The sequence below is a fragment of the Microcaecilia unicolor genome, chromosome 14 (genome assembly GCF_901765095.1).
Source record: "Microcaecilia unicolor chromosome 14, aMicUni1.1, whole genome shotgun sequence".
NCBI classification, from domain to species: domain Eukaryota; kingdom Metazoa; phylum Chordata; class Amphibia; order Gymnophiona; family Siphonopidae; genus Microcaecilia; species Microcaecilia unicolor.
Window position 1 is genome coordinate 15,277,706 of NC_044044.1, and position 17,441 is coordinate 15,295,146.

The 17,441-nt window shown below is 46.5% G+C and overlaps 2 protein-coding genes across 2 annotated transcripts in view; both read left to right on the forward strand.

Moving 5' to 3' along the window:
* Nucleotides 1-17,441, forward strand: part of LOC115456993 (fragile X mental retardation syndrome-related protein 2-like) — a 95,084-nt gene that overhangs the window by 74,196 nt on the left and 3,447 nt on the right. The window contains 1 exon segment of the mRNA XM_030186421.1: nucleotides 5,213-5,265. Coding sequence (XP_030042281.1) covers nucleotides 5,213-5,265 — 53 coding nt within the window.
* Nucleotides 5,202-17,441, forward strand: part of LOC115457477 (fragile X mental retardation syndrome-related protein 2-like) — a 36,094-nt gene continuing 23,854 nt past the window's right edge. Inside the window, exon 1 of the mRNA XM_030186895.1 lies at nucleotides 5,202-5,265. The gene's annotated coding sequence lies outside the window, so the exon portion shown is untranslated. The remainder of the gene's footprint in view (nucleotides 5,266-17,441) is intronic.

The following is a 17,441-nucleotide window of genomic DNA, read 5'->3' on the forward strand; positions in this document are numbered from 1 at the left end:
CCCCCCCCCCCCCCCCCCCCGTGGTCAGGGTGTGAGGATTCGGAGAACTCTGACAGACGTTCTTGGTCTGAGGAACCAGAGTCAGGTGCGGATTTACCACAGGATCTGGATGATCCCTCCGCGGTGAGGATTTTCCACCGTGATGAGCTGCCAGCGCTTATTTCAGATACCCTGCAGGCCCTCTCGATTGAAGATCCTGACAGTGGCATGGCCTCCTCGGGTAATCCCAGGATGGCTAGTACCAAGAAAGCTGCTCGGGCCTTCCCTTTGCATGACTCCATCCTAGAGCTTGTTTTGGCTCAGTGGGCTGACCCCGAGGGACCTTTGAGAGTTTCCAGGGCTATGGGGCAGTTATACCCTCTGCGTGAGGGACATTTGGCTCGTTTTCAAATGCCTACAGTGGATGCCCTAGTCACTGCGGTGACAAAGAGAACTACCCTCCCTGTTGAAGGAGGTGTTGCCCTGAAGGATGTTCAAGACTGTAGGCTGGAAACAGCATTGAAACGGTCCTTTGAAATTGCAGGTCTCACTGTTCGGGCGTCTGCATGCAGCTGTTATGCTGTTCGAGCCTGCCTAGCTTGGCTGCAACAGGCAGTGGCTCAGCCCGGAGATGGAGCGGAGCCCTTCTTGGATGTGGCTCCACGGATGGAGGTGGCCTTGTCCTTTCTGGCTGATGCCCTTTATGACCTTGTCAGAGCTTCGGCTAAACAAATGGCAGTAGCAGTGGCTACGACACTGGGCAGCGGACATGGCCTCTAAGCAAAGGTTGGTGAAGTTGCCTTTTCAAGGACTTCTCCTATTTGGTGAGGAGTTGGAGAAAATTGTGAAAGGCCTGGGTGATCCAAAACCCCAGCGCTTGCCCGAAGATAGGCAGAGGCCTTCCTCTAAGGGCCAGGCGGTCCACTCCTCGTACAGACCTCGCTTCCGTGAAGCTAGAAGGTACCGCCCGGGGCGTTCTGCTGGGTTCACTTCACGTGCCCGTGGTCAGCAGAGGAACTCCTTTCGCTCGGACAAGCGTTCCGCAGCCGGTGGCTCAAGACCAGGAGTTCAGGGGCGACCCTCTCAATGATGGTGCGCCGGCCCTCTCCTCGATGCCTGTCATCGGAGGACGGCTTTCCCTCTTTGTCGAGGAGTGGGCCAAGATTTCCTCAGATCAGTGGGTTCTGGACCTGATCAGAGATGGATACAGAATAGAATTCAACGCCCCAGTAAGAGACGTGTTTGTGGAGTCCCGATGCAGTTCTGCCGTCAAACGGGCGGTGGTGGAGGAGACTTTACAAGGTCTGATTCAGTTAGGGGCTGTGACCCCGGTGCCTCCCGCCGAGCAAGGCTGCGGCCGATACTCCATCTACTTTGTGGTGCCGCGAAAAGGTGGGTCCTTTCGCCCTATTCTGGACTTAAAAGAAGTGAACAAGTCCTTGAGAGTGCGGCATTTCCACATGGAATCCCTGCGCTCCGTTATTGCGGCGGTACAGCCAGGAGAGTTTCTCACGTCTCTAGACCTGAAAGAAGCTTACTTGCACATACCGATTTGGCCCCCGCACCAGAAGTTTCTGAGGTTTGCAGTGCTGGGAAAGCATTTCCAGTTCAGGGCCTTGCCTTTTGGCCTCGCCACAGCTCCCCGAACCTTTTCGAAGGTAATGGTGGTAGTAGCTGCTTTTCTCAGGCGAGAGGGTATCAGGGTTCACCCGTACCTAGACGACTGGCTCATCAGAGCAGACTCTGCAACAGAGAGCTTACATGCTACAGCCAGAGTGGTCTCAGTACTGCAATCTCTAGGCTGGGTCGTCAATATGGCCAAAAGTCACCTGACCCCTTCACAATCTCTAGAATTTTGGGGGGCCAGGTTCGACACAGTCTCGGGCTATGTGTTCCTACCCGAGCTAAGGCGGTGCAAGCTTAAGAATCAGGTACGTCTGCTCCTGAGGATGCCCCGTCCGCGAGCTTGGGACATTGTCCAGCTGCTGGGATCAATGACAGCCACGATGGAAGTGGTACCCTGGGCGAGAGCGCACCTGAGACCTCTACAGTATTCCCTACTCCGGAGATGGTCTCCTATTTCTCAGGATTACCAATGCAGACTTACTTGGCTCCCTGCGGCCCGACTCAGCATGGAGTGGTGGCTCTCGGACAGCATGCTGCGGCGAGGAATGCCGCTGACGCTCCCCGTTTGGTGCCTAGTGGTAACGGATGCCAGCCTGAAGGGCTGGGGTGCACATTGCAAGGAGAAGCATGCCCAGGGTCTATGGACACCCGAGGAGTCGGAGTGGTCCATCAACCGCCTAGAGTTGAAAGCGGTGTTTCAGGTGCTTCTGGCCTTTCAAGTGACCCTGGAAGGATTGGCTGTCAGAGTGATGTCGGACAACATGACAACGGTGGCCTATATAAATCGATAAGGCGGAACAAGGTGCAGAGCACTAGCCGCGCAGGCCGAACTGATTTGCCACTGGGCCGAGCTGCATCTTCAGTGTCTGTCGGCAGCTCTTATTGCAGGTCAGAGCTATGTGCAGGCCGATTATCTGAGCAGGCATCAGATCGATCCAGCAGAATGGAATCTGGCAGACGAAGTATTCCTGCAGATCTGTGCCAAATGGGGCAAGCCCGTGATGGATCTAATGGCGACAAGTGCCAATACCAAAGTCCCGTGCTTCTTCAGCAGACGGAGAGATCCTCGCTCGGCGGGGTTGGATGCCTTGGCTCAAACCTGGCCTCCGGGTCTACTTTATGTGTTTCCCCCATGGCCCTTGATAGGGCGCCTGCTCTTGCGGATTCGGCTGCACCCAGGAGAAGTGGTCCTCATCGCCCCGGATTGGCCAAGGAGACCTTGGTATGCAGACCTCCGACAGATGCTCCTGGAGGCTCCTCTGCCGTTACCTCTGGTACCGAACCTGTTGACTCAGGGACCGGTAGCCATGGAGGACGCCGGCCGCTTTGGTCTTACGGCATGGCTATTGAGAGGGCGCAATTGAGGGATAAAGGTTATTCCAATAAAGTTATTTCCACTCTCCTGCAAGCCCGCAAGCGGTCCACTTCCGTGGCTTATGCCAGGATTTGGTGCCTGTTTGAGTCTTGGTGTGCTTCCAGAGCTATTGTTCCAATGTGGGCTCCTGTCTCGCCGATTCTGGACTTTTTGCAGGAAGGTGTACAAAAAGGCTTGGCCTATAATTCCCTGCGGGTGCAGGTGGCAGTGTTGGCCTCCCTTCGTGGTAAGGTGGAAGGCGTGTCTTTGGCTGCTCACCCAGATGTGGCACGGTTTCTTAGAGGGGTGCTTCGGCTCCGACCTCCAGTGCGAGCACCCTGTCCAGCTTGGAACCTGGGGCTAGTTTTGAAAACCCTGCAGGCATCTCCTTTTGAACCGCTTCGGCGAGCATCGGAGAAAGACTTGACACTGAAGGCCGTTTTTCTGGTGGCCATTACCTCGGCGAGACGGGTGTCAGAGCTCCAGGCGCTGTCCTGTAGAGACCCATTTCTGCAATTTTCAGAGTCCGGAGTCACGGTTCAGACCGTGCCTTCCTTTATGCCTAAGGTGGTTTCAGCCTTTCACCTAAACCAGCCTATTTTCTTGCCCTCTTTTTCAGAGGAAGAGTTTCTAGAATCTTTTGGGCAGCTGCACCTTTTGGATGTGCGCAGGACTCTGCTGCAGTATCTGCGAGTTACTAACTCTTTCAGGACTTCTGACCATCTGTTTGTTTTGCTATCCGGTTCTCGCAGAGGGTCTCCAGCGTCTAAAGCCACTATTGCCCGCTGGCTCAAAGAAACTATCTTTTCAGCTTATCTGCTGGCCGGCAGGGTTCCGCCTGTAGCCTTTAAGGCGCATTCTACTAGAGCGATTTCTTCCTCTTGGGCTGAAACTGGAGCACTCTCTCTTCAAGAGATATGCAGTGCAGCAACATGGGCTTCTAAGCTCTCCTTTGCCCGACATTACAGGCTGGATGTGGCTGCCAGGAGGGATGCGCGTTTTGGTGCACAAGTGCTAGCGCGTGGTGTGGCTTGTTCCCACCCTATCTAGGGATTGCTTTGTTACATCCCATACATAATGGCTTTATCTGCTTGATGACAAGGAAGGGAAAATTAGGTTCTTACCTTGGTAATTTTCTTTCCTTTAGTCATAGCAGATGAAGCCATGAGCCCTCCCTGTATGATTGTCTGTATGCTGTGAATCTGTTTTTTCAGGTTCTGTTCTAATTTCCTGAAGTTCCTTCCTTGGGTGAAAGTTGGAAAACAATCTTCAGGATTCATGTTCAGTTTAAATTTAGGAGGATGTGTTCATTCCCTCCAGCATGTTGTTTTTGGAGGATGTGTTGATTCTCTCCAGGAGGCGCGCGTGTTCCCCTCCAGTTCTATAAATAGGAGGATGAGTTCATTCCCTCCAGTGTGTTGGGAGGATGAGTTTATTCCCTCCAGGAGGATGTGCATTCCCTCCTTTATGAGTTCGTGCCCTTGTGATGGGCCATCGTTCGCTGTGAGGAAAGCTCTTGTGATTCCCATTGCGGTTTGCCATACTGCTTTGGAAGCTTCAAATACTGAAGAGGCAGTGGAGCTAGCTGGCCAAGAGGGCACTGTGAAAGTTTGAGTGCTCTCTATCTCCCCTGCTGGTTGATGGACATAACCCATACGTAATGGCTTCATCTGCTATGACTAAAGGAAAGAAAATTACCAAGGTAAGAACCTAATTTTCCCTTCGGGAAAAAATGAAACGGGCGCTAGCAGGGTAATTCTCCCCCCCCCCCCCACTGTCCTCCCTCCCGAGTTCCAGACCCCCCTCCGTGGCTCCCTTCCGAGTTCCAGACCTCTCCTCTCCCTCCCTCCGTCTATCAGTGAGGCGGTTGCGAGTTTGTGTGAGTAACGTTTGGAGCACTCTCCCAGCAGCTGTCACTGTGGAAGTCGTGCGTTGTGTGTTCCCCGGCCTGCTCTCTGCGTCATCGTGTGTTGACGCGAGGATGGAGGTACAGTGACAGGAGGCCCGCCCCCGCCCTCTACGTCATCGCGTTTTGACGCGAGGGCGGAGCTACAGTGACTGCAGCCTGCAGGCCAAACCGGATATCTCGGGCGCCTCAAGTTTCCGGCTTGAGGCTTCAATGGAACGTTGGAGGTGCCTTTTATATATATATAGATAGATAGATGTTTATTGTTCCAGCAGAATTAGCAGTGAAATTCTACCATGCAAACGCATGCTCATGTATTTGTTGTAATCTTTCTCTTCCCTCTGCAGGGTTTTGTTAAGGATGTACATGAAGATTCCCTTACGATTGCCTTTGAAAACAAGTAAGTGGCCATGTATATCTTTTCGGAATGGGCTAAAGTTAAGTACAGCTGTTCCTAAAATTCCCTTTTAAAGCATTCCTCTTTTTCATCTTCTTACTCCCAATTGCTTGCCTTTACAAAAAAACGGAGACCGAAAAAGTGAGTGTCCAAGGAGCACACAGTGGGGACAGCCTTCTTTAAAAAAAACTTCTTTGAAAGCAATGCTTTGTGCTAAACTAATCTTGTTGTAAGCAGCAAAGGACAGATGCCTGGAAAATGGTTTCTTATGAATATTGCAAAGTAGTACATCTATAAACAAAAAAAAAAAGTCTTATGTAAAGCATTATTAAAATTCATTCCCTTGCAGAATTCTAGCAAAGGTTTGTTTTGTGTGTTGCTCCTTTGCAAAAGATCCTTGCCTCAACCTATTGAAAGTAACAATAACACAGGTATTGGCAGATAAGGGACTGTTTGGTCTGTCCAGTTATAATTGTGTACACGAGTTAGATCTGCCAGCCAAACAAGGTGGACTGCCCGCAGGTGATTACCCTTTGTCTTTTTCACCCTTGGGATGGAGTATGTAGCTGTCTGCTTGCTGCCTATATCAGTGAATATACCTGCAAGTATTTCAAGGTCCTGTTGTCCTTAGTGGAGGAGTGGTCTAGTGGTTAGGGTGGTGGACTTTGGTCCTGGGGAACTGAGGAACTGAGTTCGATTCCCGGCACAGGCAGCTCCTTGTGACTCTGGGCAAGTCACTTAACCCTCCATTGCCCCATGTAAGCCACATTGAGCCTGCTATGAGTGGGAAAGCGCAGGGTACAAATGTAACAAAAATAAAATAGATACTATTGGAGATTCTACATGGAATGTTGCTACTATTGGAGATTCTACATGGAATGTTGCTATTCCACTAGCAACATTCCATGTAGAAGGCTGCGCAGGCTTCTGTTTCTGTGAGTCTGACGTCCTGCACGTACGTCAGACTCACAGAAGCAGAAGCCTGTGCGACCACATTGGGGATCTGCAAGGGCCGACTTCTAGTGGAATAGCAACATTCCATGTAGAATCTCAAATAGTAGCAACAGTGGAGGAGTGGCCTAGTGGTTAGGGTGGTGGACTTTGGTCCTGGGGAACTGAGGAACTGAGTTCCATTCCCGGCACAGGCAGCTCCTTGTGACTCTGGGCAAGTCACTTAACCCTCCATTGCCCCATGTAAGCCACATTGAGCCTGCTATGAGTGGGAAAGTGCGGAGTACAAATGTAACCAAAAAAAAACTCTGTGCATATCTGCTGGCTCTCTCCTTTTCAGCTCTTTGAATTTAAGAGGTTTTAGGAAACTTGTTACAATGAACATGGTTAAAAGAGACAAGGAACAAACAATGGAGAAACTGCAAACCTCACGATTGCATGTAAAACCAATAGTCAGGAGTGAGGCCCCCCCCCCCCCCCCCCAAAAAAAAGAGGAAATCAAAGCTAATCCAACAAATTAGGTCTTTATTGCTTCAAAAGTGATATAAGCTAATGGTCAAAAGGCTCGACATGGCTCCCTATATCACCCAGAACAAAACACAAAAGATTAGGAAAAAATATAACCTATAGTATCAAAACATATTTGCTATAACGTGTCGATGGATGTTAGTACCCTGTAGTAAACTCACAAGTTTTAAATAATGAACTGCCTGCGGTTATTTGGGTGTTTTTCAGGGGTCCTGCAGCTGTGAAGATGTGTTTTGCGCACATGATTTTTGATTTTTGCATTTTACATGTAGGTAGAGAGTGGTGGATGCTTGGAATGCCCTCCCGTGGGAGGTGGTGGCGATGAAAACTGTAACGGAATTCAAACATGCGTGGGATGTGCATAAAGGAATCCTGTGCAGCAGGAATGGATCCTCAGAAGCTTAGCCGAAATTGGGTGGCGGAGCAGGTGGGGGAAGAGAGGTTGGTGGTTGGGAGGCGAGGATAGTGGAGGGCAGACTTATACGGTCCGTGCCAGAGCCGGTGATGGGAGGCGGGACTGGTGGTTGGGAGGTGGGAAATACTGCTGGGCAGACTTGTACGGTCTGTGCCCTGAAAAAGGCAAGTACAAATCAAGGTAAGGTATACACATAGGAGTTTATCTTGTTAGGCAGACTGGATGGACCGTGCAGGTCTTTTTCTGCCGTCATCTACTACGTTACTATGTAGTGGCTTTTGGTATGTATGTTCACATCTGTACATAAGTACATAAGTAATGCCATACTGGGAAAAGACCAAGGGTCCATCGAGCCCAGCATCCTGTCCACGACAGCGGCCAATCCAGGCCAAGGGCACCTGGCAAGCTTCCCAAATGTACAAACATTCTATACATGTTATTCCTGGAATTGTGGATTTTTCCAAGTCCGTTTAGTAGCGGTTTATGGACTTGTCCTTTAGGAAACCGTCCAACCCCTTTTTAAACTCTGCTAAGCTAACCGCCTTCACCACTTTCTCCGGCAACGAAATCCAGAGTTTAATTACACGTTGGGTGAAGAAAAATTTTCTCCGATTTGTTTTAAATTTACTACACTGTAGTTTCATCGCATGCCCCCTAGTCCTAGTATTTTTGGAAAGCGTGAACAGAAGCTTCACATCCACCTGTTCCACTCCACTCATTATTTTATATACCTCTATCATGTCTCCCCTCAGCCGTCTCTTCTCCAAGCTGAAAAGCCCTAGTCTCCTTTGTCTTTCTTCATAGGGAAGTCGTCCCATCCCCGCTATCATTTTAGTCGCCCTTCGCTGCACCTTTTCCAATTCCACTATATCTTTCTTGAGATGCGGCGACCAGAATTGAACACAATACTCAAGGTGCGGTCGCACCATGGAGCGATACAACGGCATTATAACATCCTCACACCTGTTTTCCATACCTTTCCTAATAATACCCAACATTCTATTCGCTTTCTTAGCCGCAGCAGCACACTGAGTAGAAGGTTTCAGTGTATTATCGACGACACCCAGATCCCTTTCATGGTCCGTAACTCCTAACGTGGAACCTTGCATGACGTAGTTATAATTCGGGTTCTTTTTTCCCCACATGCATCACCTTGCACTTGCTCACATTAAACATCATTAAAGTTTAGTTGGCTATTTTGGTTTTTTGGGAACACAGTTTTTTATTCTCTTATTGTTGAGAATTGTTTTCTGTGTTCCTTTTTTTCTAATAAAATGCCAATGGGAACCTGTGATAAGCCCATTTTAGGTTGACTACAGTTTAGTGTCTCCTGGGGTAGTTGAGATTTCATTTTATTTAAATTTGTGAGTTTCCTACAGGGTACTAACATCCATCGGCTCGTTATAGCAGGTATTCCCTATATCACACTGCATTCCTTTTAAACTTTCTAAGGTTGCACACCTGGCCCTTCTATACCTTTATCCCTTGTACACCCACCCGCACACACTGCTCTTTGCAACATAATCTCGTCCCATCGTACCTACATGTTTGATTAGACCACATACAGCTCTTGTTTCAGTGGACTGGCCACTACACTATGGAACCATTTATTGATTTATTTGCTGCACTTGTATCCCACATTTTCCCACCTATTTGCAGGCTCAATGTGGCTTACAAAATGTTACAACGACATTCACATTAATAGAATAAGAATTTCAGAATATAGATACAGAAAAGGTGCATAGAATATCATAGCATCTTCCCCTGGAACTGGAACTTTCACTTAATACATTTTTTTTTTTAGTTGGAAAAAAATATATATATATATTTTTGTCAATAAGACAGACATTGGTGAAATCAAGGCTTACAATTTTTACAATAACAAAAGTCCAATATAGTAACATAGTAGATGACGGCAGAAAAAGACCTGCACGGTCCATCCAGTCTACCCAACAAGATAAACTCATATGTGCTACTTTTTGTGTATACCTTACCTTGATTTGTATCTGCCATTTTCAGGGCACAGACCGTAGAAGTCTGCCCAGCACTAGCCCCGCCTTCCAACCACTAGCCCCGCCTCCCACCACCCGCTCTGCCACCCAATCTCGGCTAAGCTTCTGCCAAACCTTATACTAAGGGGAAGGAAATAGAGACATAAGGCTGTTTCCCGCTCCAAGCCACTTAACAGAAAAAAGTACCCAAGTCCCAATCCGCCCTAGCCCTCCTCTGGTGACCATAATACACTGAAACCTATAGTCTAGGAGTCTAAAACCTAACTATGTGTTTTAGTGGATAACATAAGGGAGACCATATCAATAAAAACCGGTACTGGCGTTTAAAGGTAAGATGTGCTTCTTTAGATTCCCACAACATGTGGCTGTGAAACTGATTTCTCCACTGGCAATAAAAAGGGGCATCAGGATGCATCCACTTCTGAAATATACATTTTTTTCCTACTAAAATAGCTTTTCTAAACTCTGTGGTGGTCAAATCTTCACTTATCAATGACACAGAAGCTCTGATTCCCAAACCCATTAATTGACCTATGTAGGTGAACAGTTTAATCCAGAATAGTTGTATTAAAGGACATGCCCAAAAAAGCATGACCCAAAGTACCTTCCCCTCTACTACATTTTGCACATATCAGGGAATTAACCAGTTTCACCCAATGGGCTCCAGATTAGGACCAATAGGCCCTATGAATAAATCGGTAATGGCATTCTCTGCTCCATGTACCACTAAGGGAAGAGCCCATATAATATAGGTGATATCGAAAGTCTTTAAGGGCATCCTATTTCCTGCTCCCAAACTGCTTTATAAATGTGTAGTCTTTCTGGATGTGCAGCTTTTGCAAAGAGTGGTGTTTTCACCCCCCTATCATGACCTTCCAAAAACAGCTCCCTTAATTGATGCCCAGTTGAAAGTGAGACATGCCATCGGTCCTAATATAATGTAAAAGTTGATGATATACAAAAGCCACGTCCAGCCTCTCTCTCCCTGACACCAGTGATTGTAGAGCTGCTGGGGATTTACGGGAACTGTCTTCATTAAATATATGTTCAATTAGAGTAAGCCCAGCTTGCTCCCAATATATAAAACTCACATTATCCATTCCTGGAGGGAAAAGGCCATAGCCTCTAATTGGTAGTTGATTTGTGTTCCCAGGTTCCTCCATTCCACAATTCTAATCAAATTTCTCCACACTAACTACAGTGGTTTCACAAGGCAAGGTAATAGTCTAGAGGGGTCATGCCTGCCTGCCACGTGTGGGAAAGCGTGGGGTACAAATGTAATAAAATAAATAAATAAAGGTTCCAAACGGTGTATAGTCTTGATAAGCCAATCCTGCATATATCTAAGCAGGCAAGCCAGATTATCAGTTCTAATATTTGGTAAACCTAAACTGCCCAGCCTTCAATTTCCGTAAAGGTATTATATCTTTAGTTTTGATCTGTTACCCCCCTCCCTCCCCCCCCCCCAAACAAAAATGCCTGATTAGATTATTTAATTGCATGATATCTTTTGTAACAAATATTGGAATAGTTTGCAACACATAAGCCATTTAGGAAAGATAACCGTTTGATAGTTAGTTCTGCTACAGAGGGGGCCGATGCACAAAAGTCCCTGCAAAAACGTTGCTTGTAGATCCCCCGGTAAAAGTTTGATTTAGAAATAGCATGTGACACTGAAAGAAAATGTCATACAAATTAGCTGCTTACAATTACAGTAAGCAGCTCGGTAGGGAAAGCACCAGCGCATGCATAGGACAGTCGCCCATTAAGCAGCGCACGTGTAGGGACAGTCGGTCGCTAAGCGTGGCTGTGTGCATGCCCAGAACAGCATGTACTATGGACGCAGCTTTTTATGTTAGCTCATCGGCCCGTCTTTTCCGTCTCCGGTGCTGAGTTGCTTTCAGTCTTGGCCAAGAAACAAGACTGGAGCACCCGAGCAAACAGGACGTAGTCAAAAGTAATTCAGGCAGCACTGATATCTAACTGGACAGTGTAATCCTCTGAAGCAGGACTGCACAAATAGCTGTTTGTTTATTTTGCTGCTTTTGTGCTGTAACTTGCCTCAGACCTTGGCGGCATTTACATGCCATCAGTATTCCCTTTCTGTGATGAACCTTGCAAACTTTAGGTGACCTTGATACAATCTACATATAATTCTGTGGCAGAAACAAACCAGCAGACTGCTCCGCTGAAAAGCCCCCACCATGCTACAACAGCTCCTGATGATGTTGATGGGTACTTTATACTCCTTTGTAAAACGAGGTTCAGAGCGGGTTAACGAAAGAAAACTATAATAGGTACCGTATTTTTCGGACTATAAGACGCACTTTTTTCCCCCCCAAATTTGGGAGGAAAATGGGGGGTGCGTCTTATAGTCCGAACGTAGAGAAATTCGACTTCCGGGATCCCCAGTCCGCCCTCCCTCCGAGTTCCGAGATCACCCGCCCTCCCTCCGAGATCCCCTTCCCTCCTGCCCGCCCTCCTGAGCTCCGAGATCCCCTTCCCTCCCTCCGAGTTCTAAGTAATTTTACCTAGCTGGGGCAGCAGCAGAAGCGAAAACCATGCAGCCTCGGCACATCACTCTTCCCTGTTCTGTTTTTCTCAGCTGTGGTCCCGCCCACTGAGGGCAGGACCAGAGCTGAGAAAAAACAGAACAGGGAAGAGTAACGTGCCAAGGCTGCATGGTTTTCGCTTCTGCTGCTGCCCCGGCTAGGTAAAATTACTTAGAACTCGGAGGGAGGGAAGGGGATCTCGGAGAGAGGGCGGGCGATCTCGGAGGGAGGGCGGGCTGGGGATCCCGGAACTCGGGAGGGAGGCAGACGGACGGACCCTGGAAACGGGAGACATTCGGACAAGACGCACCAGAGAACCTAGGTTGTAGAGGAGGAAAAAGGTGCGTCTTATAGTCCAAATTTTTTTTCCCTTATTTCCTTCCTCTAAAACCTAGGTGTGTCTTATGGTCCGGTGCGTCTTATAGTCCAGAAAATACGGTAAATACAATAACTACCTAATACCTACAGTACAATAGGAGTTCCTACAAATTCATAACAATTTTAGAAAATAAGTGAGACTTCAGTTGTTTCGGAAACAAAAATAAGATAAAGATGCCCTAATATCTACGGGAAGTGCATTCCAATATGTAGTTATTCAAAATGCTGCAGACTTTTCCGGAAAACTTTTGATTCCTCTAAACGAAGGAACTCTCAGCATAAGATAGTTACAAGTACATTGTTCTATACCATCATACAATAGTATGATTAATGACGTTAAATTGAATGGGCACAAGCCCTCTAAAATCTTAAAAACAAAGCAACATATTTTAAAAAATATTCTTGCTCTTGTCGGAAGCCAGTGCAGATCAACCAGCAAAGGAGTTACATAGTCATTCCTAGCTTTGCAGAAAATTAGCCTGGCAGTTGTTTCCTAGATCAGCTGTAACCTCTGCAGTTGTTTTTCAGTAATTCATGACCACCTGTAAAAATTTCCTCATAAAAGGTAGGGACCTGCGTTCTGTGCATCACTTGTAAACGGTTGTACATCGCTTGGAATGCACATTTAATTAGTAATCTGCTGCAGTGAAACCTTGCTTTTCGTTGACTTCGGATTTCGCCGTTTTCGTCGAATTTGCAAAACATTTGTCTCGGATATCATTGGCGTGCCCACGCTGCTAATTTTGCATTCTCCTGCGGCGTTCTTCTGGGGCGTTCTCCTGCGGCATTGTTTCTCGTTGTGTGATCACTGCCTGCTCTCTTGCCTCGGTTTTAGTTGATTTCGGATTTCGCCGATTATTTTTGGACGGATTATTGACGAAAACCGAGGTTTTACTGTTCTTGTAATAAATTTGCATATGATTCTTATAGTCTGTCACCACAAATGGTAAAAAGAAAAAAACACACACAGCCCCTTTGTGCATTTCTTGCTGAACACCGTGCTCGCTAGAACATAAGAACATAAGCACCGCCATACTGGGAAAAGACCAAGGGTCCATCAAGCCCAGCATCCTGTCTCTGACAGTGGCCAATCCAGGCCTCAAGACCCGGCAAATCTGCTCGAACCAGTCAAAATAGCACTTTGCTAGCCTCTGGCCCTCCGTAACAAGGACAGTGTCCTCCAAATTATTAAATGGCATTAAGGTAGCTCTAGTAAAATTTGAAAGTTTTAAAGGCCCAGTGGCTTTCGTATTCACAGGCAGCTTGTATTCCCAGATACTTAAAGGAATCCTCCGCTCACCTAAATAGAAATGAATCTTCCCAAGTTTCCTTAAGTTCTTCACCAATGGGCAATGCTTCTGACTTGGAGAAATTCAAAGCGAAGCCCGAGAAGTCCCCATATTGTTTGCATGTCCTTCTCTCAATAGGGGATCTAACGTTAAAGCAAATAGTAGGGGCGAGGGTGGGCAATCTTTTCTTGTCCCTCTTGAAACTGCAAGGATATCTGAGTAATGATCATTTACCCATAATTGGGCTCTGGGTCCTGTATATAATCCAAATGAGGTCCAATTAAATCTCTATCAATAACCTTTTCAGCATCAAAGCTAATGATCAAGGATGACCCTCTCCTCGCCCTTATCACTTCCAGAGGCACTAATATTTTCCGAACATTATGGGCCACACTTCTATCCCTAACGAATCCCACTTGTGTATCCATCTAACAACTTGGCTTTGGTGTTTAACAAGGAAATATGTTGATAGGACCCTGGAAGTAGAGGATCTTTGCCCGGCATAGGTAAGACTGTTTGAGCTAATGTAGCAGGCATAGCCTTCTGATCCACTATGGTGTTAAACATTTTAGGAATTGGAGAAATTATAGTGTCCTCTAAGAGTTTATAAAATTCTATTCTAAATCCTTTTGGGCCCAGTGCTTTATGGGACACACTATGTTGAATGGCCCAGCTCATTTCATACAGCAAAATGGGGGCATCTAGCTTCATTCGGTCTTCTTGAGCATATTTTGCCAAGCACTACAGGGTAGACAGGGTGGTGACACCAGGATCCCACCCACCCTAGAGGTTGCTTTTAAACATCCTACAGGTTAGGAATAGTGGGAAGCTACCCAATGGAAGGAGATCTTACCTGATAATTTTCTTTCTGGCAGGCTTGTTGGGCAGACTGGTTGGACCGTGTGATCTTTATTTGTCGTCATTTACTATGTTAACTACAAAACCTTAGTAAATCCGGTCTGTAATGCATCACAAATTTGGCAGAGCCACAGCCCTCCCCCCTCTCAACAGTTTTCTAGGGTTTTCTTGTTTTTGATTTATTTCATTTTTTATATTTTTATTTTTGTTACATTTGTACCCCGCGCTTTCCCACTCATGGCAGGCTCAATGCGGCTTACATGGGGCAGTGGAGGGTTAAGTGACTTGCCCAGAGTCACAAGGAGCTGCCTGTGCCTGAAGTGGGAATCAAACTCAGTTCCTCAGGACCAAAATCCACCACCGGCCCTTGCAGATCACCAATGTGGCCGCGCAGGCTTCTGCTTCTGTGAGTCTGACGTCCTGCACGTACGTACGTGCAGGACGTCAGACTCACAGAAACAGAAGCCTGCGCAGCCTTCTACATGGAATGTTGCTAGTGGAATAGCAACATTCCATGTAGAATCTCCAATAGTAGCAACATTCCATGTAGAATCTCCAATGGTAGCAACATTCCATGTAGAATCTCCAATAGTAGCAACATTCCATGTAGAATCTCCAATAGTAGCAACATTCCATGTAGAATCTCCAATGGTAGCAACATTCCATGTAGAATCTCCAATAGTAGCAACATTCCATGTAGAATCTCCAATAGTATCTAATTTATTTTTGTTACATTTGTACCCCGCGCTTTCCCACTCATGGCAGGCTCAATGCGGCTTACATGGGGCAATGGAGGGTTAAGTGACTTGCCCAGAGTCACAAGGAGCTGCCTGTGCCGGGAATTGAACTCAGTTCACTAGTTCCCCAGGAACCAGAGTCCACCACCCTAACCACTAGGCCATTATGCTGTTTGGACATACCGACATAGCAGTTTGCAATAAAATTCAAACAAAATGTAAAAAAGAAATTGCAGTCTCCAATAGGATAGAAAAAAACATTTGGCTGTTACATTCTCCGTGTCCACCCAATCCCACCATCTGCTGCTGCAGCTGTATCAAAAAATTTCAAAAGCATGTCTGAATAGAAGCGCCTTAAGGGCCCTCCTGAAAGCCTGGACAGATGTGTCGATCCTCAGAGGTGGCATGTTTTTCTATAGAGTAGGACTCACTATATACTAAAGATGGAGTGACTAATAGAGTTCATATACGTGTCTAAATGAAGTTATGGTAAGCAAGTTCTGTTGAGAAGAACATAGAACACTTGAGATTGAGTATGGTGTAAGGACTCGAGAGAGGATTACAAGAGTAATTCAGTGGGAAACCGTAAGCCAGTTTTCTTTTAACAGTGGAGTAATATGGTCTCATTTTTATGTTTAACTGCTGTATTACCAAATATCATACACTGGAATTATTTTCAGTATTCAATTTTATCTTATGATGGAATAGCCAGTCCATTTTCCTGGATAAGTTTGGAATTGAAAGCAGTAATTACATGAATATTGTTAAGATGTATAGTAGTCAGCATTTGCAAACCATCGGCATAAGCAAAGGAAGTCAGTTCAAGCAGTCTGAATAAGTTTGTTTTTAGTAGCAGGGCCATAAATATATTTAACAAAATAAGTGCCAACATAGAACCCTGAAGAACCCCATGTGGAAAATTGTAGGAATTGAATAAAACTCATCACCCAGCTTTGCTTTCGCCCCTTTCCTGTTGTCACCTGATTTCTCTTATTTTAGCCAGTTCCTCCCTATGATCCCCCGTCTCCCTTAATTTAGCCACCCCCCCCCCCCCACCAGCTAGCCCTTGCAACTCAACAAGCCAATCCAGCAAGCTAGCCAGTCATCTGCCCCCCAGCTTCACCCTTTCCCCAAGTGATTCTCCCTTTGTGTTGTGGGTGTCCAAATGAGGAGGTCTTCCACCTTAAATAACACTGAACAGGGAAAACATCCAGTTGTCACCTGGTGTACCTGGGCTTGCCCCAGAAGAGTTTATGCCAGCTGCAACTAGTCTTAAACTCAGCAGCCGGGGAAGGGGAGGCAAAATCATGTCACCCCACTCTGTCTACTCATTACACTAGCCAGTGTGATGATAGGATGCAGGTGATTATGACGGGGAAGAAGTTGAGGTGTTGCACCAGCATGTCCCGGGTGGTGGCTTCTGCTCCGAGTCAGGGCTTGTTGAAGTTGCTAAGTGTGGACAATGTAAGGTGCCGTGCTTCATTAGGCTGGAACTCTTTTTACTCAAGATAATTGCAAGTGTACTAATCTGAGGCTTTAAAGCAAAGTAGAAAACCTGTTTTTATCAGGAAGATTCGTCAAGGAGCAAATGTGTGAAAATGGTCAGTGAAGTAGGTTAATGTTAAGACGGGATGCCGGAGGGTTCTATGAGTTGATTGGGGTGAGGTATTGGTTTATTGTGAAGTAGATGTATTTTTGTTTGATTGTAAATTTGTCTCAGGTCAATTGCTGGAAACAATCCATAAATTTGATTGATAACCCTCCATTGCCTTAGGTACAAACTTAGATTGTAAGCCTTCTGGGGACAGGAACATATGTACCGTACATAAATGTAAATCAGCTTGAGCTACTACTGAAAAGGAAGCTAACTCCAAACAAACCCCATGTTTATGTTGAAAGACAAGTGCTGATTTTCCGAGTTAGCATTGGTGGACTTCAACCCAGCTCCGCTCACTTGTGCTACATCTTCTGTACAAACTGCCAGCATGTTGACTGAGATTTTTGCCCAAGCATAGTTAAAAGGGTGGGGTCTATAAATAGCTTGCTTGAATCTCAGTGCAGTAGGGGGGGGGGGGGGCCCTGCTACGTTCAAGACCTCCTCAGATTTCTTCCATGTTTCTCGGTGTCTGCTTCTCAGAAAGATAAAGTTGGTGTCATGTTCTTCCAGGGGTTATGAGATAGGATTTAAGCCTATTTGCCATTGCTATATTCTTTCCCCAACTCCGTCCTCAGCCAGGGATAGTTGGGGCTCTGCTGACAGCTGTTCATTACTCCAGAGAAAAGGCTGACAATAAGGAGACAAATTTAGAAGGGTTAAGTGCAGTTTACATACAAAGTTGATTTACATATAACTTGTCGTACACATGGAATTAGCAATTCTGGAACGGACACCACTTTTCGCATGGGTGTCACAGCACAAAGGTAAAGGGGCTGCGGCTTGGGAGGACCTTGAAAATATG